Source organism: Arvicola amphibius, chromosome 3, assembly GCF_903992535.2.
Source record: "Arvicola amphibius chromosome 3, mArvAmp1.2, whole genome shotgun sequence".
Taxonomy (NCBI): Eukaryota; Metazoa; Chordata; class Mammalia; order Rodentia; family Cricetidae; genus Arvicola; species Arvicola amphibius.
In genome coordinates, this window is record NC_052049.1 from 127,688,911 (window position 1) to 127,715,218 (window position 26,308).

The 26,308-nt window shown below is 41.3% G+C and overlaps 1 protein-coding gene and 1 non-coding gene across 2 annotated transcripts in view; one reads left to right on the forward strand and one right to left on the reverse strand.

Moving 5' to 3' along the window:
• Bbs4 (Bardet-Biedl syndrome 4) overlaps positions 1–25,586 on the reverse strand; it is a 44,465-nt gene extending 18,879 nt beyond the window's left edge. Inside the window, 8 exon segments of the mRNA XM_038322792.2 lie at positions 2,917–2,988; positions 6,846–6,881; positions 6,883–6,962; positions 7,816–7,881; positions 9,256–9,326; positions 14,937–14,943; positions 15,973–16,015; positions 21,907–25,586. Of these exon segments, the coding sequence (XP_038178720.1) occupies positions 2,917–2,988; positions 6,846–6,881; positions 6,883–6,962; positions 7,816–7,881; positions 9,256–9,326; positions 14,937–14,943; positions 15,973–16,015; positions 21,907–22,167 (636 nt within the window). The 5' untranslated portion in view covers positions 22,168–25,586.
• LOC119810988 lies at positions 2,014–2,120 on the forward strand. Its single transcript, XR_005284909.1, has one exon. It is a non-coding gene; the product is annotated as a U6 spliceosomal RNA (small nuclear RNA).
• Positions 25,587–26,308: the final 722 nt, after the last annotated feature.

A 26,308-nucleotide genomic window follows, 5' to 3' on the forward strand; every position in this document is an offset into this window, starting at 1 on the left:
AGTTTTTTTAGTTTTATAGGAAATGGAAGCTCAGAGAAGTTAGTTTTCCTAACACAGAAAGTGACAGCGTTAGGATTTTTTCCTTCTTTCTTTAGTTTGTAAACAGCAACACCACAGACTCATGAGCCTGACAACCATCCAATCCTTATCCTATCTACTATTATTTTATAACCAAGTACCAAATAGTGTAACATTTCACTCACAAATATTTCAGTATGTTCCTCAAATGAAAAGGTATTTTTTTCTTTTTATTTTCTTTTTTTCAAGACAGGGATGACCTAGTCTTTTAAAAAAAAAACTTCAGGGCTGAAGAGATGTCTCAACAGTTGAAAGCACTGGCAACTCTTCCACAGACCTGGGTTCAGTTCCTAGCACCCACATGTTTGCTCACAGCTATATATAAGCTCACTTGGAGGAGATCCAATGTCTTCTTCTGGCCTTGCAAACACTTCCCACATTGCACACAGACATACATGCAGCCAAAGCACCTACACACAAAAGGAAAATAAGTAAATTTTTTAAAAAGTTGTTTTAAACTTACCTGAAAAACAAAAACAAAGCTAGTATGTCCCATAGAGGTCTCACATTTTAAAATTATTTCTCTTAAACCACAATTGAAATAATGTCTACATTACCAATGGCTGTGCCTTCAACTCAAGCTTCTCTCCAAAACTTGCACATATTCTATTTCTTCATGCTATAGAAGTACATGAACAGACAAGAGAAACACCACCTTTCTAGTCATTAATGCTCTGCACACTAATTAACCCCTAACCTTGTGAATCACTGCTGTAGGTGATATTGAGAAGATAGCATCAATATTCCTCAAACAACTAACAGCACAGGAAATGTGGAAAGAAAAGCAGAATCCTGTCTCTTCAAGAAGAGGACAGCAGTATCCAGGGACATCCTGCCAAGGTAGTAGACACTGCAGAAAGATCTCAGGTATAGTTAGCAATCATACACTGCAGGCTGCAATCCACTTCTGTTCTTCCACTGCCTCGCTATGTGCCCTTTGCCATGCCATTCCATCTCCAAAGCCTCAGATTTCTCTCTTGACATTAGTGGAAATTCTCCCTACTTAACAGTTGATTCTGAAGTCAAGACAATTGCATGCAGGATTATTATCCCCTTGTTAGAACCGGATTGTGGAATATCATGATGAGTACAAGAAAGTAGACCTAAAAGATTTCCTACAGATATTTATCAGGTATCACATAGACGGTATCTGGCTGTTTGCTGTCCCAGGTGAGCTCTTTCAGCTCCACAGAGCAGCAGATGGGCTTCATCTCCCTTTGTCCAGCACTCCTGACTCATCTTCCACCTTTTTTTCTGCTCTTCCTGAACTCCATCCTCAACTCACTGCCAAATGACTATCTCAGCTAGTTTCATAGTTTCAGTCATTAATTTTATGTTTCTGACTCTAAAATGTTCATATATAACCTAGAACATCATTTATATCCAACTATACACCGTACATACAATTACAGAAAACGAGAAGTACGTTAAAAGCCAGAGTTGCTGTATCTGAAAGGAAGTGACAATTAGTGTACAGACAGGGCTGACACACTCAGACATGAGACACACTCTTGTTTTCCTTTTCTAGGGAGTCTCCCATTTACTAATAGGGAGTCCTATACTAGTTGAGTTCCAGTTCAAAAGGTATGTTCTAGCCTTCCTTTCAGAAGCTGTGGCTGAAGCACAGGCTCTGTCAGGGCTTGCTCTTTCTAGCTGCTTTGAGCTCCGTATCTGAGAATTTATACTTCTGAGCTGCAGCAGTCATCAGTTACTAACGATGAGTCAGTCTCAGCCCTGAAATCCTAGGACTACCAAATGAAAGTCAAAACCAGTGACATGGGTTTTCATAGAGGAGAAAAACCTTAATTTGTAAAGAGAATGTTTAGTCTGATTTTGTGCTGTACTTACATATAATCCCAAATTTATATAAATAGATGATAGAAATAAAGGGATAGGGAAAGTGACCATGGTCAAGCTATGAAAATATCACAGTGAGTGCTCGCTTCGGCAGCACATATACTAAAATTGGAACGATACAGAGAAGATTAGCATGGCCCCTGCGCAAGGATGACACGCAAATTCGTGAAGCGTTCCATATTTTTTTAGCTGTGCTGTCAACTTTGGAAAAAAGTATCCCAGCTTACTGTGCTGAGTTGGCATTGTACAGAAATTAACAGCCATATTGGTCTAGAAATGTTGAACTTAATTTTTTTTCCCATTTGTACAGGGGTAACGCACTGTATTAAATATGTAAGGTCTTATCTACGTGAGTTTGATTACAAAAACTAATAAAGTATTCTCTAAATAATGAAAAAAAAAAGAAAATATCACAGTGAAACCCATTGTTTTGTACAATTTATATACACTAATAAGAAAGGGAAGACAGTGGAAGGAAAGTACTCAAAGAGCCACCTAAAGTTGTCATGACCCACAGAAAGGCAAAAGAAATAGCTGACTGATTGCCAAGCAGATAGGTGAAAATATGAAATGTGCAATGAGACATCTATTGCCGATGCTTTCAAATTCCAAAGGTAAAGCAACTCAACTCCTAAAGTTCTTGGAAATCAGATGGGATAATCACAGCAAGAATCAGAGCAGTGAAAAACTATAGCAACACTAACAGCTGGAAACTATACAACGATGCCCTGCACGGTTATGTCGAAATAATCATGTTAAAAACAGAATCAAGAAGACAATTTGATCATCTAAGAATTCTAGACAAGGGCCAAGTACTATAGAGGCAGAAGGAAGGCAGATCTCTTTGAGTTTGAGGCCAGCTTGTTCTACATAATGAATCTGAGGCCAACCAGGCCTACACACATAATAGGACCCTGTCTCCAAAGAAAAACCACTTGATAAATGGAACCATTTAACATGCTAAGAAGAAATGTTTCTTACCCAATCTTTCTGATTAAGTTTAGCTGCTTCGTTATATACTTCAATGGCGGCTTTATGTTTCCCAGGAGAAATCTGTAAAAATACATTTTCTAAAATTATTCAAATTTCATTATTTTTGGTTTGTTTCGAGGCAGGTTCTCATGTAACTCAGGCTAGCCTCCAGTTCACTGTGTAACCAAGGATGGCCTTAAACATCTGATCCTCATGTCTCCACTTTCAAGTACTAGGATTTACAGGTGTGTACTGCCATACCAGATAACCTAAACTACTCTAAGATTAACTCTACAAGTTCACATTTTACACATATTCCATTGAGCTAAAACTTGCTACATCTTGAGCTGCGGTTGTGTGGAAAAGTAAGGGACATGCTGTGTCCAAAAGCAGAAGCTTCAGAGATACGGCTTGCATTGGCAGTTGTCCAAAGCCTTAGTCTCATACACACCAATGCTGGTGGCACTCTTCTGTAACTACTTCCTGTAGCACGAATAATAAAAACCCAGATACTGGGGTTCAATCTGATTATCAGAAAAACAAAGGAGTCAGCCACTGGCTCTTACCTCTACCTCAGACCAAAAATGGGCAAGATCCTGTCTCCATGAATCCTGAAGATTAAACAGCCCACACTCCACACTTCACTGAGTTCTGTCTCTTCCCCCTATATTTCTCTCTCTGCCCAGACATTTTGCTCCTGTCTTCACCTTGCTAGTGCTAGGAATAAAGGCGTTGTGAGCCCAAGTGCAGGGATCGCCTTCATGTGAGCTCTGTTTCTCTTTGAGATACATTCCATCTTATATGATGGCCTTGATCTCACAGAGATCCATCTGCCTCTGTCTCCAGAGTCCTGGGATTAAAGGTGTGTGCCACTACTCCCTGGTCTGTATGGCTGACTAGTATGGCTGCTTTGCCCTCTGATCTTCAGGCAAGCTTTATTTATTAAAACACAAATAATATACCACTGTAATTCCCCTTTTTGTCTATAAAAAAGGGCTATAACTAATATAAGAAAAACTATATACAATAAATACAATAACTACAGGCAATAATTATAATATATACAAGTAATAAATACATCAACAATGTCTAGTCCATTTGCATTTGACAAATAAAGAGAAAATACTCTATATTTATGCTATCTTGGTGAGTCCAAAGACTTGTACCTAATTTACTTTCTATCACAGCTTGCTTTCTGTGTCTGGTAAAGAAAGAAAACTATATCTAATCTTCAACTCCTTCAGAGACACAAGAAGGAAATATCTACCCTTTTATCATATCATATGTATCCCCCTTTTTTTCTTTTCATATGGGTATTGTATTATTAAATTTACTTTCTGCTGTCTGGGGTGACTGTATCTTTAGGGGATCCTGAAGAGAAAAATGTAGGATACTTGTCAAGTCTTGGGAGAGGTAGCTTTATCATTTTTGTCCATTCTCTGTGTAATGGGAAAGTGCAGGGCTTGTCTCAAGTCCTGGCTAGAATAGTCTGTAAGGCTGGATCTTCTCAGCTAGCCACCTCAAAATTGTTCTAAACAGTTTGTAGTCCAAAGCCGATCTTTAGATAGTGTTTTTCAACTTAGTGGTGTTATCATAGTCCTGGAGGAATTGCTGTTGTGGGCCCCCATCCTCCTTTTGGAAACTTCAAAGGTCGCTTGCTGTTAGGCTCATGGTTCATTGAAGAAAACTGATAGAGACTCAAACCCAAAATCATGTACAGGAAGGTAGATAAAAACCTTTTTTCTAGAATTAGTTAGTACTCTATATGACCATTAACATCATGACAAAAAATGTAATATATATATTTATATGTTAAATATATATATGTATATATAAATCTTATAAAACTTATACCTTAAGAAAAGCTGATAGTCAATATAAAACCAAAAGATTATGAGATTAGTGGCAATAAAAATAGCCTTTAAATTTTTGTTTTTCTCTGTCCCATATAAGGGGCTCTTACTGACATGAGACAGAGATTTTGAATTTTACTTTAACAAGCGTGCTTGGGTTAGAGAAGGAGAGAGAGCCACACTCCAACTCCAAAGACAGGTTTTAATCTTTAATGGACTGGGACTACCAAAAGGACCATTTGCATTATATGTCTGTAGAGAAACAGCAGAAACAACATTTTGGGAAGATTTAAGAAATGTATCCCATTTGAAATGTGATATGCCAATAGGCCAATTTACTCTTTTTTCTTGGGACATTTTTTCTGGTGTGATTTGTCCATTTTCTTCAGATGTCCCATCTGCTCAGTCGTCTTCTGATTCCTTAGTTGCATACCTTTATTCTCTTAAAAAGACAGAAACAAAACCCTTCCCCAATCCTAACTTTGAGGAGACTGTCTTTTGGCAAGTTATATCTGATCAAATGATTGGATGTGTGTTATGAATATGGTATGATTCCTGTTCCTGATGTATCTTTGTAACAGAATAAGTAATGAAGTCCAATTCTGTATCATCTGGTATAAATTCAGTGGTTTCAACATGCAAAACAACTCTTTCTGCACATTGCGAATTAGTACCTATGTTGAGAGGTTCTTTAAAATCCCCTTAGTACCATGAGAAGAACATATATTTGGGTTTTGACCCCTACTTTAAATTTTCTGACTGTAACCTGCCTTTCCTGATTTATTTGCATCAGTATAAAATATTGGTGTGGTCCCATACAATGCAGGGAAGGTCCAGTTAGTTCTCTTTATAAGTTGAATGGGCTTGCTTTGCTCTCTGATCTTTAGGCAAGGTTCATTTATTCAAAACACAAATAATATGCCACTATAACTTCCTATAGCATTCTATAAAAATAAACCAAAAAAAGTTAAATGATATGCCATTAAACACAAGCTGCCATTATTTATCAACATCATCCAATAAGGGCAAGGTCTTTTCCTCCTGAATCAAAGTTTCTTTCCTTGATCATGAGTTTGAAGGAAAAAAAATATTTCTATGTAAAAATCATGCAAGTCTGAATGGAAGTGTAGGGGGGAACATGGAGGTGGCACTACATAGAAACACTGGACTACTCCTGAAAAAGTTTATGAAGACTTCAGAAGTGTTTCCATTTAGGAATTTGCAGGTTCATTCACAAGCTTATTATATGTCAAATACTTCACTAAATATCAGAACCAGGCTATGAGTTGCTCATATGACTACAGAAGAGTTATGGTATAACACACTATGACTGTAGTGAGAAGCAGTGGGCTGCATTCCCAACCAACCCGGCTCCCGGCCGCCTGGCTAGCTTATGCCCCGAAATAACAACACACAAATTGTATTCATTTAAACACTACCTGGCCCATAGCTCTAGCCTCTTACTGGCTAATTCTCACATCTTGCTTTAACCATATTTAGTAATCTGTGTAGCACCACGAGGGATGGCTTACCAGGAAGGATCTTAGCCTGCGTCCATCTCAGAGAGGAGAAGCATGGCGACTGCCTGAGATGTCTGCCTCACTGCCTTCTTCCCAGTATTCTGTTCTGTTTACTCCGCCCTACCTAATTTTCTATCCTATCAAAGGGCCAAGGCCTGTTTCTTTATTAACCAATTAGAGTCCTCCATCATGACAAACAGTGTTTTCCTCCAATAAAAAGGACTAAGTTCCTTATTATTAGCTGACTTCCAGATTAACCCATGGTCTCCAAAATGAAGCCCATTACTATTCAGTATTCACTGGCCCTCCCACCTCACAGGCATTCTGGCTGCCAACAACAGGTTCTCCCTAGAATGCATTTCAGGAGAAAGCCTTTTTATTTTTCTAATTTTTTTTTTTTTTCCAGACAGGGTTTCTCTGTTCTGGAACTCACTCTGTAGACAGGTTTGCCTCGAACTCACAGAGATCCACCTGCCTCTGTCTCCTCAGTGCTGGGAATAAAAGGTGTGTACCACCCACCAGGAGAGAAAGCATTTTATGTGGTCCTCTGTGATTGCTCCAATACTCACAAAGATCTGGCCACCTGTTTGAGATTATCAGCCACACTGAGGGCTGAGAACAGCACACGTCTGAAAGAGTTCTAGGGATTCTTGGATATTTCCTTCCAGGCGGAAAATCAGTGCTGCCAAGCAAAAGAAAATACAGAAAATAAGCCATATTCTTGGACGAAGAGGATGGCATCAGAATAACTGGAGGAGGATGAGGAAAGATTCCCACATCAGAGAAAGGGTTGAATAACTTTGAAGCCAGTCACTTATCACCAAATGAGCAGAAGCGAGTAAAGTGTCAGTCAGGTAAACCTGTAATAAGCTAACTTCCACCTACCCTTGTTCCCAGCATCTTACCCAGATAACTGATCTTTTTGCAAATCACAGAAATTCTTCAAAATATTTTGGGTGGGTGGTTGGTGGTGGCACACACCTTTAACCCAGCACTTGGGAGGCAGAGGCAAGCAGATCTCTGAGGTTTGAGGGACAGCCTGGTCTACAGAGTAAGGTCCAGGACAGTCAGGATTGTTATATAGAGAAACTTTGTCTCAGAAAACAAACAAACAAAAAAAAAAAGAACAATACTTTAAAGGGCTGGAGGTGGCTCAATTTGTTTATTACTCTTGCAGAAGACTAGAGTTCAATTCAATTCCCAGTATCCACATGGTGGCTCACAACCATCTGTAATTCCAGTTCCAGGAGATCCAATGCTCTCTACTGGCCTCCACAGGCATCAGGTATGAAAATGATACACAGACATACATGTAGGCAAAACAGTCAAACATGTAAAACAATAATTTTAACATATATTTAAAAATAAAAAACATTCGGGCTGGAGAGATGGCTCGGGATAATAGCACTGGCTGTTCTTCCAGAGGTCTTGAGTTCAATTCTCAGCAATGGCTCACAACCATTTCTAATGAGATCTGATACCAAGAACCTAGACTAAATATATTTTTCAGTAAGGAAAGAAACAATATGTCTTACCTTGGACATAGATCGCATATTCACACAATCCCTGAGTCTCCTGAAGCTGTTCCTTAATCAAAGCCTAAAAGAGAAGAACACTTGAGTCGTGATTAAGTGTTGCCAAGAAAACAGTAGAAACAGGCAAGGGCACAGATGAGATGCCTAGGGTACTAATAATGACTAGTCAGGTAGTTCCTTCAAGACTTCTGTTTTTCTTACCATCACTTATTTTAGAATGAGGCTAGCAATCTAAGGGCTCTTGGCATATTTCTGTATATCCCTCATTTAGAATACTTTTAGGGCTGAAAAGACAGCTCAGCAGTAAGGGAACTTGTTGCACTTCCAAAGGACTGAGGTTCAATTACCAGCACCTAAAAGGCAGCTCATGACTGTCTGTAACTCCAGTACCTGATGCCATATTCTGGCCTCCTCCAGCACTGCTTGCATGTGGTGCACAGACATACATGCAGGCAAACATCCACACACATATATTTAAAAATTTTTAAGTTTTCTGTTTTTGCATTATTTTAAAAAGGAGCCATGAATTGTGGCACACGCTTACAATCCCAGAACTCAGGAAGTGGAGACAAGATCAAGAAATCATCCCCTACTAACTATCGAGTTTGAGACTAACCTGGGCTACATAACCCTGTTTCAAACACAACCAACGAAACGATGACAAATGTGAGATGACAACCACAGTGACCCTAACGTCTACATTGCTGTCTTGGGCTGGCACTGGAGGGCAAACACACCTTTAATCCCAGCACTTCAGGAGGCAGAGGCAGGTGAATCTCTGTGAGTTCGAGGACAGCTTGGTCTACTTAGGTAGATCCTGGTTAGCCAGGGATACAAAGTGAGACCATATCTCTAAAAAAAAAAAATAATAATTAAGCTACTATCTGGTTCATGACAGAAAAAATTTCTCAACCACCATTTCAAATCTAATTAGTGAAGCTAGGAAAACACGAGAAAACTTCTGAGTACCATTGCAGACACTAGGGATGCTCTGATCAGCAAATCACATGGACTCTAGACTATGATGGGCTCGGCTCAGGTGCTTTAGGAGCTCAAAAGACAGCATCTGATTCCAACTCAGAGAATTAAGGAAGGCTTTCCAAAGTGAAGTTTCAAACTGTGTGTTGGCAAGGGGTGGAAGAAAAGCTGAAGCAAAAGGGAGGGTCAGAAAGAGGGTCATACTAACGGGTTTGAGCATATGGGGAAAACTGTGATAGCTTTAAGCAGGTAGGAAACCTGGTCCTATTTGCTATACAGAAACATACTAAAAAGAGGATAAGATTAAAGTCAAGGTTGATAGATAAACTACTATTTAAAATAATGAAATTTAAAGCAGGAAGGTAGGGGGTGCAAATTCAAGACATCACTGCCACGCTGTGCTGCGGACACCTGCTGGCCCAGTCTGCCCTCTCAATCCCTTCCATGCCACAGTCCCTCACCTGCATGCTTCATAATCCTTCCGGATATAGTGGAGATGGATCAGCCAGTTCTGCTTTTCCACAATAGGAAAACTCTGGAGCTAGAAAGTATATATTGACATAACAAACAATATAATCAGTGTTAGATCTTTCCTTTAGCATATCATGTCTAACTAATCATAAGTAATTATGATACCATATTAAATTCTTCATGTTCCACAAGCTGTATATATACTTCTGTATATACATAATCAGAGGACAATATTGGAGAAGTTGGTTCTCTCCTTCCACCATGTGGGTCCTATAGATTGAATCTGGACTTTCAGAGGGCAGCAGATCCCCTTAACTCACTGATCCATTTTGCTGACCCTTTGGACTAATTTGTAGGGCCTGGGTCTACCCTTGTTCCTGGGGTTCATCTGGTCAACTAAGCATTTCTGTTGTTCCTGTGCTCCCTCTGCCCCGCTGGTGATTAGCTGTAGGGCATTGTTTACTCCATCTTTGGTGTGGTAATTTCCCACCTGTCTGGGTGGAAATCCTTGTGCAGCAGCGAGGTATATTAAGGATTTCCCCAAAGTTAAATAAACGGCATTCAGCTGATCTCCTTTCGAATGACCCAGGTCTCTGTATGTTCTTTCAATCTCCAGGCCCTTGCCCGACTCGCATATGGTACAGTGGCGCATGAACTGTACGGGGGGGGGGGGGGGGACACAGAATCGGGTGTTACAATTGGAGGCACCGCTGCGATGATCAGGAATTACAGTCGGAGGCCCATCAGCGAGATCGGGAAGTAGGGATCCCTGAGAGGTCGCCCTCAGAAGGCTGGCCAGCAGGTAAAAAATTGAGTGGTGAGGGTGTATTGGTAATGGGTGCAAGTAATTCTGTTTCAATATTGACAGCCGATAAAGGGCCAATTGATAGTGCTTTTAGAGAAGCAAGGCAAGGAAGGCACTGGTATTAAAAGTAGAGAGCACAAGAGTTCCTTAAGAGTTTTCTTTTGTGTAAGGTAGTTTGTTGCCTAATTTTTTGAGAGAGTTTATTCCCACTGGTTTCTACATACAGGGGGCTTTAATATTACTGATTGGGAGCAGATAAAGGTAAAAGCATGGAAAGAGTGAGGGCCAGAGAATTTCCTATAGCAATATTTTCACTATGGCACTTAGTCAGAGATGCTCTTCTCAGTGATGATGTAAGTAAAAAGAGCAATTAGAGAATTTGAACAAAACCTTTGAGGAGATGTCAGGATGTAGAATCTGTGAGTTCTATGAAGAGTTTTGAGGAGTGGGAAGTTAAAACGTCATAAAAGGGATATAAAAGAGAAAAAATGAAACTTTAGAAAAGGAGATGCACTGATAAAAAGAAGTTAGTAAAAGAAGGAAGGCAGCTTTGCAGAGCCTGTTTTGGGAGGAGATTGTTGTTGGAGAGGTTAAATACAGGAGGATTGTAATGGGTTTCCCTCCAGCATGACCTTGACATGTTGGCTGGTGCAGGAGGTGCCTGGGCTCAGCAGCACAGATTAAATTATGATCTGCAAGGACAGAGGATCAGGCAGTATAACCCCCTGGCCTTTAGGGCATTAAGCAACTAAAAGAAGCAGTAAGGCCTATGGAATCATGCCCCCTTCACTGTGGCTATATAATAATATACTGGAATCTTTTTGCGGAAACTCAACCTACACCCAATGACTGGATGCAGCTTTGTTGGGCTTGTCTTTCGGGGGTGGGGGGAGACTATTTGTTATGGAGAGAAATGCAGGAAAATTGAAAATACCGCCACTGAGTAATGCCACTGCGGGGTTTCCCCCAGCATAACCTGGACATGTAACTGGTGCCGGGGACAGTATGATGGTTTAGCAGCACAGATCACCTTATGCTCAGCTGTGTAAAGCGTGGAAAGCTTACCTAACAAAGGAGCAGACAGATGTCCAAGATCATTCAAGGACCTTCAGAACCTATTCTGAGTTAATTGACCGCCTGTTACAGGTGGGGAAGTCACATTTGGGAATGTGGACTCAGCTATGCTGGTCATAAAGCAATTGGCTTATGAAAATGCTAACAAATTTGTCAAGAGGCTTTATGCCCCCCCATAGAAATGGAAATTTAAATGATTTTATCTGGTTTATGCTGGACATTGATGGCACTCACATTGATGGGTTAGGTAATTGTTTCTGCCCTTTGGAGAGTCAAGGTGGGGCTAGATGAAAGAATTGTTTTCAATGCAAATGATCAGGACACACACACACACACACACACACACACAGACACACACACGCGCGCCGCGCGCGCACAAAAGGAATTGCCCTGCGGGTAAAGGGATGGTTAATCAGCCCAGGAAAAATGCCAGGTGTGAGGTGCACACCTTTAATCCCAGCTCTGGAGGCAGAGACTGGCGGACCTCTGTGAGTCAAGACCAGCTGGTCTACTGAATAAATTCCTGGAACAGCTAGAGGCAGGACTCATAGTGCCATCCACTTCTTCCTAAAACACTCCTATCTTTGTTATTAAGAAAAAGTCTGGTAAATGGAGGCTGCTACAAGATCTTAGAGCAATAAATAATTGTAGAGAATGATTTTCAAAAATTGCTGGGAGACCTCAATTGGGTCCGGCCCAGTCTGGGAATTCCTATTGGAGTCTTAAAACCACTTTTTGGCATTCTGCAGGGGTATCCAGACCCAATCTCCTTTCAAGAGTTGACACCTCAGGCAAGGCAGTGTATTACTTTAATTGAAGGAAAGCTTGCCTCTGCTCATATTCATTATATTGACTAAAATATAGTCAGCCGCTGCTATTGATAATTTTTCTCTCTCAGTATAGTCCTACTGAAGTGTTTTGGCAGCAAGGACCCATCCTATGGGTACATGAACATGTGTCACCAGTAAAAATTGTTATCTCGTAAATTGGTCACCTTTTTCAAAAATCATCCGGTATGCTTCCGGTATGTTATTTCTTTGCAGCCTTTGGCAGGGGCATGGAATGTTTACTGATAGGTCTTCCACCGGGAGAGCTGTGATAGCCTCCCCTCCTGATTTTGATATTCAGCCTATTAATGCTAAATCTGCTCAGGTGGCTGAATTGATCACTATACAACTGGCCTTAGAGAAATATGCTGATATTCTATTTAACCTTTTTACTGACAATCAGTATATAAGCAAAATTCTTGCACCTTTGGAAACTGCAGCTTATATTGCCTCTGTATCTTGAGTCCAGATGCAGTTATTGGCTATTCAAACTTTGCTTTGGGTCTGATCTGTTCCCATTTACGTAGGGGATTTGCGGGCTCACACTGACCTTCCTGGTCCCTTGAGTGAGGGAAATGCATTGGCTAATCAGCTTATCCACCAAATTTGTGCAATGAGTCAAGAATCTTATGAAGCTGCAGAAAAAGCTCATAATCATTTTCATCTCAATGCTGGGTCTTTAAGATTTCTGGAGAGCAAGCCAATGATATTGTTTAAAAAAATGCTCTCTGTGTACAGAACTTTTAACTGTTCCCCATTTGGGAGTTTATCCTCGTGGGCTTGCTCCTAATCACTTATGGCAAATGGATGTTACCCATGTTCCTTCTTTTGGGCACATGCAGAATGTTCACGTAACTGTGGATACATATTCTCATTTTATTTTTGCCTCAGCTCATACAGGAGAAAAATTACAGAATGTTAAAAGTCATTGTCTCCAGGCTTTTGCCTACATGTGAGTTCCAAAAACTATAAAAACTGATAATGGGCCAGCCTACTCCAGCACTGGCTTTGCTAATTTTTGCTCTGAGTTCTTCATTTCTCATAAAACAGGGATACTCTATAATCCTCAAGGACAAGCTATAGTGGAGTGAGTGCATAGTATGCTCAAAGCCTATTTGCGTAAAACAAAAAAGGGGGAATATGGTTCTATCCCCAGAGACCATTTATCTTTTATTTTATACATTTTAAATTTTTTGACTGTTGATGCTCAATCTCGTACCGCTGCTGACCGGCATTGGCCGCCAGATTCTTCCGGGATGCCTCATGTAAAATGGAAGAATCTAGCAGATGGCACCTGGTATGGTCCAGATCCTGTACTGGTGTGGGGAAGAGGGGCTGTTTGTGTTTTCCTGCAGGATGCTGACAGTCCAATATGGGTACCTGAGTGTCTGGTGCGTGCTGTGGATTTTCCTGTCCAGAAGCCTGAAGACAGGACAGAGCCAAGAGATCTAACAGATACTGGCTTGTCAACTGAAGAGTTGCTGGGATCCTGAGGAGCTGGCTGTGGTGGTCTGAATGCCAAGGATTATTTCTCTACCTATCGACCCATCCCATGAAAATGGCAGCCATTGCTGTGGCTGCTAGAACAGCTAGAGCTGCTGGATTTTCCACTAGTCAGTCAGTTGTTTCTGCTAGCACAATGGATACCCTCTCAGGGCAGGTTACAAAAGCCTTGGCCATTCAAACTGAGCTAAATTTACAAATGAATTGGTTGTGGTTTATGACCTCTGTTAGGTTACTGTAAAGGCTTATTGCTGTTATTCACGAACCCTGAAATGCAAAATTTACAAATTGGCTCATGAGATTATTCTAGTTTACTATACCAGGGTTCTTTTCACCAGCGCTGAGACCTTACTTAAAGGGCTCCAATTTGGGAAGACTTATTAAGGATTGAGCAGGCACAGTCTCCTAAGGAGTGCTTATATGTGCTGGAGCATCATCTTCATGTTTCATGGTTCCAGAACCAAAGGCAAGCTCAAGTCAATGTTGCCACGTGGAAAGTCCTCTTAGCTATTGCCCCAGAGGATCTTTCAGCACAAATCTGGCTTAACTTGGTGATGGGTGACTAGTGAGCCAATGACGGGAAAGGTTTTTGGAGGGCTGCCCCAACCTAAGACAGGAAATGTGTTTTGACCTGGATGCTTTCCCATGACGGGTAAGGGGTATTGCCTGACATCCAATGCCACCCAAGACAGGCCTAGTCATATATTTTATATAAAAGGGGACCTGTATGGCCCGGGTCTACCCTTGTTCTTGGGGTTCATCTTGAGGACAGTTTCTGGTCAGCTAACTAAGCATTCTGTTTGTTCCTGTGCTCTGCCCTGCCTGGTGATTAGCTGTAGGGCATTGTTTACTCCATCTTTGGTGTTGTTATTCTTTTGGCCCTTTAAGGGGCAAGCCACGCCCACTCCCGGCGACCCCTGACCTCTCGCCGCCATCTTGAATCCCTTCCTGTCTTTTCTTGTCTCTCTATCCCCCCCTCTCCTTTCTCTTCTCCCTCTCTCCCTCTCTCTCTCTACCCCTCCTTCTCCCTTCCAGTCTGTCCATGTCTCTGTCTCCTGTCCGCCCGCCCCCACAGCGAGCTGCTCCGCGGTTTGGCACTGGGAACCCCTAGCACTTCCTGCTAGTGGATCCGGACCCTCCGGGCTCACACCCGCCCGCTTGGGTGACTCTCCTGGGAACCCGCGAGTCTCTGCCTTGGGCTCCCACTGCTCTGTGAGCTCGCCGCCTGCTCACATGGCCCCCGGGATCTTGCAGGGACCCACAGTCGTCTCTGCCTTGGGACTGGCTGCTCCCAGAGTCCGCTGCCTGCCTACAGCTGCCACCTGGGACTTTTTTTTTTTTTAATTTTATTTATTTATTATGTATACAATATTCTGTCTGTGTATGTGCCTGCAGGCCAGAAGAGGGCACCAGACCTCATTACAGATGGTTGTGAGCCACCATGTGGTTGCTGGGAATTGAACTCAGGACCTTTGGAAGAGCAGGCAGTGCTCTTAACCGCTGAGCCATCTCTCCAGCCCTGCCGCCTGGGACTTTATAGCATTTTTTAAAGAACAACAGGTGTGGTAATTTCCCACCTGTCTGGGTGGAAATCCTTGTGCAGCAGCGAGGTATATAAGGATTTCCCCAAAGTTGAATAAACGGCATTCGGCTGATCTCCTTTCGAATGACCCAGGTCTCTTTGTGTGTTCTTTCAATCTCCAGGCCCTTGCCCGACTCGCATACGGTACAGTGGCGCGCGAACTGTACCGAGGGGGTAACACAGAATCGGGTGTTACACTAATTCTTGGTTGACATACAGTCCTCTTCTAGGCCTGTGGTCAACTGACCCATGGGTCTGACTCTAGAGAAAGGGTAAAATACATACTGAACTGACAGTCACAGCACATACTAACTAGCCCTACCAACTAGCTCAATCATTTGGTTATTAAATGAGGTAACAGCAGAATGAATCTCATATCCAGAAATGGTATAAAAATACTAATAATTATGTCAGACACTTGCATAATTACAACTGAATTTCATAAATCTCAGCTACTCAGAGGGCTGAGAAAGAAGTATTTTAAGTTCAAAACCAGCTTGAGCTGCACAGTGAATTTGGGTCCGTCTTAAAGATAAACAGGGCATGGATTTTTCTCTCAGGAAATTAACAAAAGAAAAAAAAGATTTTTAAATAAAATTAAATGACACACATATTTAACATATGCATAAAATTAGTGGAGTTCTGATTTGTACAAGAATTGAATGCTTATTATGCAAATAAAAATTAGTGTACACGACATATTAACCAAAGAACATTTAAGTACATTACAGGTCACTAATAAATCTAACTGAATAAAAAAAAAAAAACCTATTGTGTAAGGGTTGAACCATTTCCTAACATGCTTTACAAAGCTCTGCTATATATATATATATATAACAGAATCAATAAGACAAAGAAACAGGTACATATGTATATGTATATATATATATATATATACAAAGAAATTACATACAGACCTTTTTTTGGTCTGGGTTTTTGAGATTCAGGAACCTGAGTTTTCTGAAATGAAAGAAGTCATCTGTGTTAAAGCAGCCCATGTATTGCTAATTAAAAGCACATTCATATAACAAGAATGATCAGTAACTCACCAGCCATGTAATCAATCCATTAAACGAAGAGACACATAAAAAGAGGCATTCTGATTATGACTTAAATTACCGCATTATTCTTTGGCTATTCAACTTGCTCATAATGCATAATACATATTATATGAGCATTTATAACTTACCAAAATTACAATGTATAAAATATATTAATGCACTAAACTGTTAGATACTTCATAAAGTATATTTAATGTTCTACTTCTCAGAAGCCAAACCAGAAAATGTTTTTATATTGTGTGTATGTGTGTGTGTACTCATGTGCACGTGCAGAGGGGACATCCTTCAAGAGTCTTTTATTCCGTTCACCGATGTGAGTTCCAAGGACCTAGCTTTTGTCAGGCTTGGTAACAAGCCATTTTATCCACTAAGCCATCTCACCAGTCCATGATCTCTGTTTGATAAAATGTAGATCAGCTCAGTCAGTAAAGTACCTTTAGCACAAGTATGAAGACCCATGTTCTCGTGCTCAGTAGCTGAGTAAAAGCTGAGTGCAGAGGCATGTGTGCTGGGAAACAGAATCAAATAGATCCTTGGAGTTCACTGGCCAGCCAGCCTCGCCAAATCAGTAACTCCAAGTGCAGTGAGACTGTCTTAAAAAATAAGGTGGAGAGCAATAGAGGAAGATGCTGGACATGACGACAGTGTACTAACTGACCCTGTAACTTTTTGGAAAATCTTTAAATAGATTTTTCTTATATCAGATCCCTAATTTTATACATTATACACCATGATATGGGCCAGTTGTGGTAGCACACACCTTTAATCTCAGTATTTGGGAAGGCAGAGCCAGGAGGATCTCAAAGTTAAGAGACTACCAATCTACTTAGGACAGCCAGGGCCATATACTGATAACCTGTCTCAAAACAAAAACAAGAACAACAAAAAGATTTATATGCCTTAATATAAGGAGGAAAATACTGGCTGTAATTTTTCAAAAATAAAAGAAACTTTTAAAAATATTTGTTTATTTTATGTGTATGAATGTTTTGCCTGCATGTTTGTGTACTGTGTCTGTGTTTGATGCTCACAGAGGTCAGAAGAGGCATTGGATCCCCTGGAATTAGTCATGGATGGTTGTGAGCCACCACGTGGGTGCTGAAAATGGAACCTTGGTCCTCTGCAAAAACAACAAACAATCTTAACCACTGAGCTATCTCTCCAGTTGCAAAACAAAAAATTTTGAAAAGGTACAGCGTAGGCTGGCCTAAAACTCATGATTCTCCTATCTCTCTCTCTTCAATCTATACTACTAGTTGCATCTCCAAAACTGGCAAAAGAAACTCCATTCTCAGATATATCATGAGGAAAGGCTGACCAAGCCAAGCATGGTGATGCATGCCTATAATCCCATCATTTAGAAGGCTGAGAAAGGATGATCTTCAGTTTGAGGCTAACCACAGATAATAGATAGGCAAACCCTGTTTCAAAAAAAAAAACAAAACAACAGAACTGGAGACAACGGCTCAGCTGTTAAGAGCACTGACTATTTTTACAGAGGACCCAGGTTCAAGTCCTAGCACCCATGTGGTGGCTCACAACAGTCTGTAGCTCCGGTTCCAGGGAATCCAATGCCCCTTTTGGGCTCTGTGGGCATCAGGCACACAGGTGGTACACTCACACATATTCAAGTAAAACCCCAATACATGTAATCTTTTGTTTTAAAAAAAACCTAAAATAATAAAAGCAACAACAACAAAAAAAAGTAAGGCAAGGTCAATAAAAACAGTATACTAAGTAACTCCCACTGAAATCCTGCCCTAGCTCAACAAATTTTTTTTTTGTTTGTTTTTTTTTTTGTTTTTCGAGACAGGGTTTCTCTGCGGCTTTAAAGCCTGTCCTGGAACTAGCTCTTGTAGACCAGGCTGGTCTCGAACTCACAGAGATCCGCCTGCCTCTGCCTCCCGAGTGCTGGGATTAAAGGCGTGCGCCACCACCGCCCGGCTAGCTCAACAAATTCTAAAGGGCTACGGTGTCATGCAGTGATGCAGTACATAGCTAGCATGGATGAGATCCAGGTTTAATTCTCAGTTCCACAAATAATAATAATAATAACAACAACAACAATAATAATAAAAGCCAAATGTGGAAGACTCAGAATTTCAGTTTATACACTCTTATGCTTTTAAAGAAATTACATTAGGAAATGAAAAAAACAATCACAGAATGAAAGAGGGAGTGAAATGAGCAAACGAACTGGTAGAAGCATGTGAATATTCTCAGCAACTTGTTACACAAAGAAAAAGTGTAGCTTGTGGTATGTACGAGGCAGAAGTACAAAATTAGAAACAACAGAATAAACAGGCAAAACCAAAAATAATAGAATAAACAGGCAGATAGCAATGGGTATTGAAGTACCTGTTGATTCCTGCAGCATGCAGAAATTAAGTCTGCATCCTAAATGTCTTCAGTACTCACAAAAGGAAGATGCTATATAGCTACTTCCTCCTAGAGGAAGGAGGGAATCTTACTAGACTCAAATAGTTGAAAAAACTTACTGTTCTCTTGAAGCTCAAGATTTACATACATCAAGTAATAAATAACTGCTGGGGAGACAGTCAGGTAGACTTAGTGAAGCTGTGTAGGAATGCAGGCTTGGGAAGTCATCACCAATGCGAGGGTGGGTTTTTCTGCAATGTAGCTGCCTTTAAGTCATCTATGTTACCCCAAATAACCCCACACAAACTTTCTGGCTCACCAACTAGTCGGAGAATCATTTCTTTGGCTTGTTTTAAGTAACCTACCCTTAGGGAGGACAAATGTTTGTTCATATTGCCCCAAGAAAAGTTGCACAACATAACTGGTACCCAAACAGGGACCAAGAGAACCAAAGAGGAGTAGGGAGGAGTGGTTGCATGGTCCCTATGATGAGGGTGAGGAGACATGTTAACTGAGGCTGATCTGCCTTAGAGTGGAACAGAGCTAATCCTGGCATGGCTATCTTTCCCTAGATAGAATGGCATAGTATGTCTCATTACTATACTGGCAGTTACACGTGTCCTAAAATGGGTGATAGGACATCTGATTAAAGCCACACCATCTAAGACTGAAGTGTCCTTAGGGAGGAATCCCAGTATACAGTATATAATATTGGGTGGCAAGCTTCTTTAATAAAGGGTGACCACCATGTACATTTGAGGATGTTTCCAAGCCACTGATGTACTAGAGAATACACTGCAGTCTTTGAAAGTACACCTTAAACTGGGTGTAGCAGCTATTGTAGAGATTTTAGTGTGGGCAAGAAGACATGCAACTGAGGCTCAGCTGTCTACCCCAAAGAACTTGCCTATGTAAACAAAAGGCAGGGCTGTCCTCTATATCAGTCTCTGATCTAGCAGGAAAGGGGGAGGGTAAGATGGAGATGCTACCTTGCCATGTCTTACAGCTGACAGAATACAAGGGAAAGAATACAAGTCAGATCTGAAGCGCTCTGTCTAGGATCCAAGAACTTGGAACCCATGGGAAGAACTGGAGTGTATAAGAGGAACACAGAAGCGAGAAGATGCCCCTCAAGTCTGACCTTCAAGATAGAGGAAGGGGAAAGTCCATGATTCAGTGTACAATCAGAGGCCTGCATCATGGCCCTGAATAGGAAACTATGGTAATTAGGGAATATTCTGCCATCTGAACTCTTGGACTGGAGGAAGACTTTTAAACAGGAAATGAAAGAGTTTCTCATAGCCAGAGACTACAGACATGGAGGTGAAGTGATCAGTCCAAGTGCCATGCAAGCAGAAAAACTTAGTAAAATAACTACCCATTCTCCCTTGAGCCAAAGGCTGCAGAACATAAGGCAATACAAGGGAAATAAAGCTTCTGGATTGGCTCACTTGAGTGAGTCATTAGGGACACTTGGCTATTACAGGCTGAGGCTCCTGGAAGACAACAGAGGGACAGACATTACTGAGGGATTAGGCATGAAAAAGGCAGGCTTTGATGTCCAGTCTACTGGATCCAAAAGCACTACAAGATGGCTCAGAAAGTCTAACAACTTGAGTTCAACCCCCAGGATCCACATGGTAGAAGGAGGTCCTCTGACCTCTGCATGTGTACTACTGTACACACACACACACACACACACACACACACACACACACACGTAAATATAAAACAGTTTTAAAGAAAGAAGGACTAGTGAGATGACTCAGCAGGTAAAAGCTTTTGCCTCACAAGCCTGACAACCTGAGTTCAATCACTGGAACCTACAAGCCTGTAAAGCATTTTAAAAGGTATTTATTTCAGCAGGTACTCAGGACCGGCATGGGGCTTTTGTAGTTTATTGAATCCCATGGTTGGATAAGATCTTTATGAAGTAGGAGAAGCCCTGGAAGATGTACTTTAATAGACATATACATAAATTTAGTTTGTAAGATACTAAAGCATTCAAACAGGAATGAGAGAAAAAAGTGGCAAGACTTGTGTTGACAAGAGTTACTAGTGAAAAAATTAACAACAAAAAAGTGGTGCCAGCGAACTTTTAAAGCCCAAGCAAAAATTCACAGAATGCATCAATGACTTAAGAAAAAAAAAGTAGAACTAAAAAAATATTAAGTTTGTTTCAGAGGTGGACAGAATATGTGGTGTCCATTTCTCCCCTGCGAGAAAATAGACTGCAGGTGGAGCTGGTTTATTCAGGCCAGGATCCTTTCAACAGTCTAATAATGGAAAAGTAAGTGCCACAGTGCTGACCCAGAGCCTGCTAGAATCAGAGGCAGCTCCAACAGGTAACACAGCAGGCAAAACTTCAGCCCTGCTTCCCTTGGGCATGAGTCAAGCTAACTAGCACTCAGCCCCAGCCAAGGTCATCAGAGGTGGGAAGGTGTACACCAGCACCCAAGATGCTCATAGAAATGACTGTAGATAATGGAAGACTAGCCCCCCTGCAACTGTTGTACCCAACATTGCTCTTTGAGCAAAAAAATCGATACAAGTGATGAGATCTTTACATGCTATATAGAACCTTACTAACATTTCATTTTTAGGATCTCCTTAGCCACTCAAGACCATCTGGTACTTACCTGCAGCAGACAGCAATGGGCTTTTAGTGATTCTACCCACCCTCTAGAAAAAGTTTTCATTAGTGCTGCGAGATGCCTCATGGAGAAAATGCTTGCCCTGAAAGTGTGAAAACTGGAATACTGATCCCCAGAACCCACACAGAAGCTAGGTAGGCAGGGCAGGCAGAGACAAGATCCTCTAGGAAAGTTGGCTAGCTAGACTAGCTGTTTGGTACAATCTAGGTTCAAATAAGAAGAGACCTTGTCTCAATAAATAGAAATAAAGAACAACAGGGAAAGACACCTGGATACCATACCTTTGGGCATTCACATGCATTATGTGTACACTCACCCACCACAGACATAAGCCCATACATATGTAAACTTACATACAGAGAACATGCACACAAATACCTGCAAAAGAAAAGCTTTTGTTATATAAGAGTTATGGATGGCTTTGATCACCATATGAATGCTAGAAATTGAACCTGGATCCTCTTCAAGAACAAGTGCTCTTAACCACCAAGCCATCTCTTCAACCCAGCAATCATTCTTATACAGTGAAGTAGCCATAAAAATCCCAAAGGACAAATTTTAGAGTTTCTGCAGAGATAACGCATGGAAGTTCACAGGTGAAAAGCTGGAGAAGACATGGCTGGAAACTCTTGAGTTCCTTCTCCCATACTTTGTCCTATATATCTCTTCATCAGAATCCTTTATAATAAACCAATAAATAAGCATCTTGAATTAAATTGCCAGCTGCTTAGAATCAAACCAACAAGCTGCAGCTCACCTGGCACGGGAAAGGGGCAATCCTGGAGGCTGAACTCTGGATACGTGGTACTGTCAGACCAGAATTTGGTTTAAGAGGACATCCAGCTGCTATCTGCTGCTGCTGCAGAACTGCTCCCTTGTTTGGTGTGCGAGGAAAACCCCACCCATACATATGGTATAGGAAGCAACTTGTCATATTGTGTATACAGGAGAAGAAACTGGGTCTAAGGCTCATTTTCTCCTCAGAAATGAACAAAAAATTAAGGGGATGTATTTGCATTACAAATCCCCATATACAAAAGATTAGCAGCAGAAACTAAATACAAAATAATCAGAAAACAGAAAGCACAAAATAAACAATACAAAGAATCATTATACACTCAGGAAGGTACAGTCAATGATTTTCTACCCATAATCAGGACAATGAAAATTAATATAACAGTAAGGCATAATTTCATATCTACCGTAACTGCAAAATTTTAAAGACTGTTGGTAGAAGCGTAAGTATGATAAACACCTTAAGTTTCCCATAACTATTAAGCTAAAGACGTACACATGAGACGACCTGGCAAATTAACTTGCAGGTATATCCCAGAACAACTGCTAACATGGCAGCAACTGCCAAGGCGAGACTATGGAGGGGAGAGATGTGGGTTTTTAGTTTTGTTTTTGATAACTGTTTGTCTGTGGTAGGTCTAGCTTCTGTCTTGGTGTACTCAGGCTCGCTTGTGCTACGTAAGTACCACACGAAGATGTTACACCTCGAGCTCCCTTCTTCCAAACAGACAGCATCTACCTGCGATCTACATATGTTTTCCTTTGTCACAAAACAACCACCACCATGTGGGTGCTAGGAACCCAACCTGGATCTTTTTCAAGAGGATTCTCAAGCACGTACTCTAACCACTGAGAGAACTCTCTAACCTCTAGAGAGTTTTTAAAGATCACTTTTAAAATGAACAGATAATCCCAGCACTTGGGAAGCGGAGACAGGAGTATCTCTTTGAGTTTGAGGCCAGCCTGGTCTACATTATCTAACTCCAGGCCAACCAAAGCTACAGAATGAGACCCCATCTCAAAAAACAGTAACAAAAACACCCTCCTGAAATTCTAGTTTCCATGCACTGAAAATAAGAAATTGCTACAAAAAAGAGAAAACTTCTAACAGTAAATGTAACAATGAAAATAAGTAATTTAAGGATCAAACATAAAAGCTATTTCAAAACCAAAGCCATTCTCTTTCAATACAATTAGACTCAAACATACAGCACAATTTCTGCCATCAAAGAAATTTTTAAGTTCAAGGTCAGTTACACACTTATCTTCTGCAGCAATAATATACATGCTAAGTGCAGTGGTGCACACCTTTGATCTAAGCACTACACATGAGAGTCAGAGGCAGGCATATCTCAAGCAGTTGAAGGCTAGTCCAGGCTATACGACCAGTGTCCAGGCTATACAGCAAGTCCCAGGCCAGCCTGGGCCACATGCTAAGTTAGACCCTTTCTCAAAAAACAGTAAAAAGGTATGGTACAGCAGTATTGTGGAATTTTATTACTCTTCATCTCTCATATTTAGGATTGTGTACATTATGCATTTCTCTTATGGTTGTAATAGGCCTCTAGACCTTAGTAGGCCCTGAGGTCTTAGCATAACTGACTCCATGATGGAAGTACCATTCAAGCCATAAAACTCAGCACACAGACAACACTACCAGAAAACAAAGACCTAATTCATCGAAGTCCATAGTTCTGGGAAAGTCTCTAAATGTACTAAGCTTCCTTTCTGACTTCTGTAGTTCTGCTTCCATCTCGCTGTTCTTGTTAACTGACGTATGTTAACCAGAGAATGGCTTTTGTACTTAAATGTTCACCCTAAGAAAGGCTTGGTGCTACAATGGAATCTTGAACATCTAGTGTAGTTGCCAGCCGGCCAGCTAATAAAGACTTTCTATTGGCTTAAATGCATGTCCCAGGATCTTCTCTGGTGGAAACCCACGACAGTGGTGCCAATATCTTAAACCTAACAACACTAATCATGCTATTTTAATTTTCAGCTTATGCACTGAGCTTCTTTCTCTGTATTGAGTTTTCTGAATACAGACTGCTGTGATTACCCTACAAATAAAAGAGCAAACAGCATAGGGTTCTACCTGAGACAACACTACATTATAACACTACATTATAAAACTGTCAACCAGAGGCAGCTAATTTAGTCTATATTTTCCAAGGTGTTTTTCAAAAAACAATATAAAAAAAACTAAAATAATTCTATTAGTGCAGGAGTGCAAGGCAAAGTTTGAAACCCAATAGTAAAGTAGGGGAGAAGGTTTTATATTTGGGATTTCTCAGAAATTTGATTCAATTATGAATATTTTCCTTTAAAAAAACAAAAACCAACCAAAAAAAACCTATTGCCAAAAAACTAAAAATAGAATTATCAGTCCTTGCCTAGTGGCCCAGAGGTACATATTTATATTACCAGCACCTTGGTGCTGAGACAAGGGAATGGCAGCTTAGAATATGCGAGAAGACCCTATCTCAAAACAACAAAACAACCCTATGATCCAGCCAGCCTACGACTGAGAACAGACCTAAAGAAAACACAATCATTGCAGCACTGTTCATAGTATGAAAGCAGAGAATCAGTGGAGGTGCCCAACAACGGATACAAATGAGTAAATATATCACTTAGTCAGAAAAAAGGTCTAATCTGCAGCAGTGTGGGGAAAGTTAAGCCAAGTAAAATATGCCAAGCAGATAAAGCCAAGGCACGTTCTTGCTCCTCTGTGGAAGCTTAAAAAAAGTTGATTTCATGGAAAAATAGAGCAGAACAAGAGGTTAGCAAAGTAGCAGCAGAAGAAGTTGGGAAAGGGAAAAGATGGAGTGGGAGAAAGTTCAGTAATAGGAACCAAATGCCGACAGATAGGAGGAATAAAATAGTTATGGCCTGCAGCACAGCGGGATGGCTACTGTTGACAATGTATAAAGAGCTGGGGGGGGGGGGGGAAGGAGTTTAAAGGTTCCAAACCCGCAAAGAAGAAATACTAAAACAGAAATGCTAATTACACTGATTTGACCATTACACACAGTACGCATGAACTGATGTATCATCCTACTGTACCTCATAAACGTACAATTATTATAAGTCAATTAAAAAATTCAGCTGGGAGTGATGACGTACTCCTGTAATCCCCGCACTAGGGAGATTAAGGCTGTAGGAGAGTGGCAAATGCGAAAGCAGGCTGGACTGACTAGCAAATACTACGTACATACAAGACCCGCACAAACAAGCAAGGACATGAGACATGTACAGGGATGCAAAAAGCCAACTACGACTGGGTCAGCCTGAATTCACGTGGGCTGTTCTGTGAAATTAACCAACGCTTAATTTAAACAGCTGAGTTCTGAAACTGCTGATTTCCAAAACATAACCACAAGGGGAAACAAGGGCCAGTCGCGCTGAGAGCTCACGGGCTCCGTCCTATCAAACTTCGAATCCACGGTTATCAAAAACTGTCTAGCGAAGGTGCGTACGCCCTCCCCCGGAAAAACAAAAAACCTAGCGAGCGGGAAAAACAGCCATCGCCAGTGAAAAACGCTCTCTTCTGCCCGAGCGGAGGAGCAGACCCGATACAGACCAAGCGCTACTCAGCCTGGCATTCGCCCAGCCTGGCCGCGTCGCATCCCCACGGCCGCGTCGAGCGCCTCGGCGTCCGCCTTGCACGGCCTCGGCTCCCCGCCCGGACTCACCGCCCAGCCGGCCCCGCCTTGAGGCGGTCATCGTACAGCAGAACCTCAGCGCTTACCATCCTAAATTTCTCCTCGGCCATCTTGGCTCCGCCCACCGCTGCGCGACCGGAAGCCAACCGTTTCCCGGACAGCCAGCAGAGACGGAAGTCGTAAACCGGGGAAGGAAGGAGGAACCCGAGTCAGGAAGTAGGTTGCCGAGAGGAAGGCAGCGGCGGTCAGGTTATTAAACTGGCGTCTCCACAGAGTGACACGACCACAGATGGCATAGCTCGGAAGGAAAAGGTGAGGGAACTCGCAGCCAGAGGTCAGACATGATCTCTGCTCCGGTCTGGATGACTTTAGAGTGTAACATGTCAGTCAGATAGTAGATAACGAAGCGAAGTTTATGAAGAAAACAATTCACTCAATAAATACAAGTAGCTCCTAAACATACGAAAATAAAACTACCAGGAAGAGAAATAATGCAAGGGTATGTTTCCAAGAGATTTGATGTACCTCACGTTGACAACAGAATTTGTCAGCGACATATTTGTGAGGAAAACATGCTTTCTTCACCAGTGGAAACAAATTGGTCAAGCTCTCAACAGCAGTTTAGCAACTAAAAAAATTAAAAATACACATAACCTTTAACCCAATTGTTTCAATTATAGGAATTTATTCTATACGTAT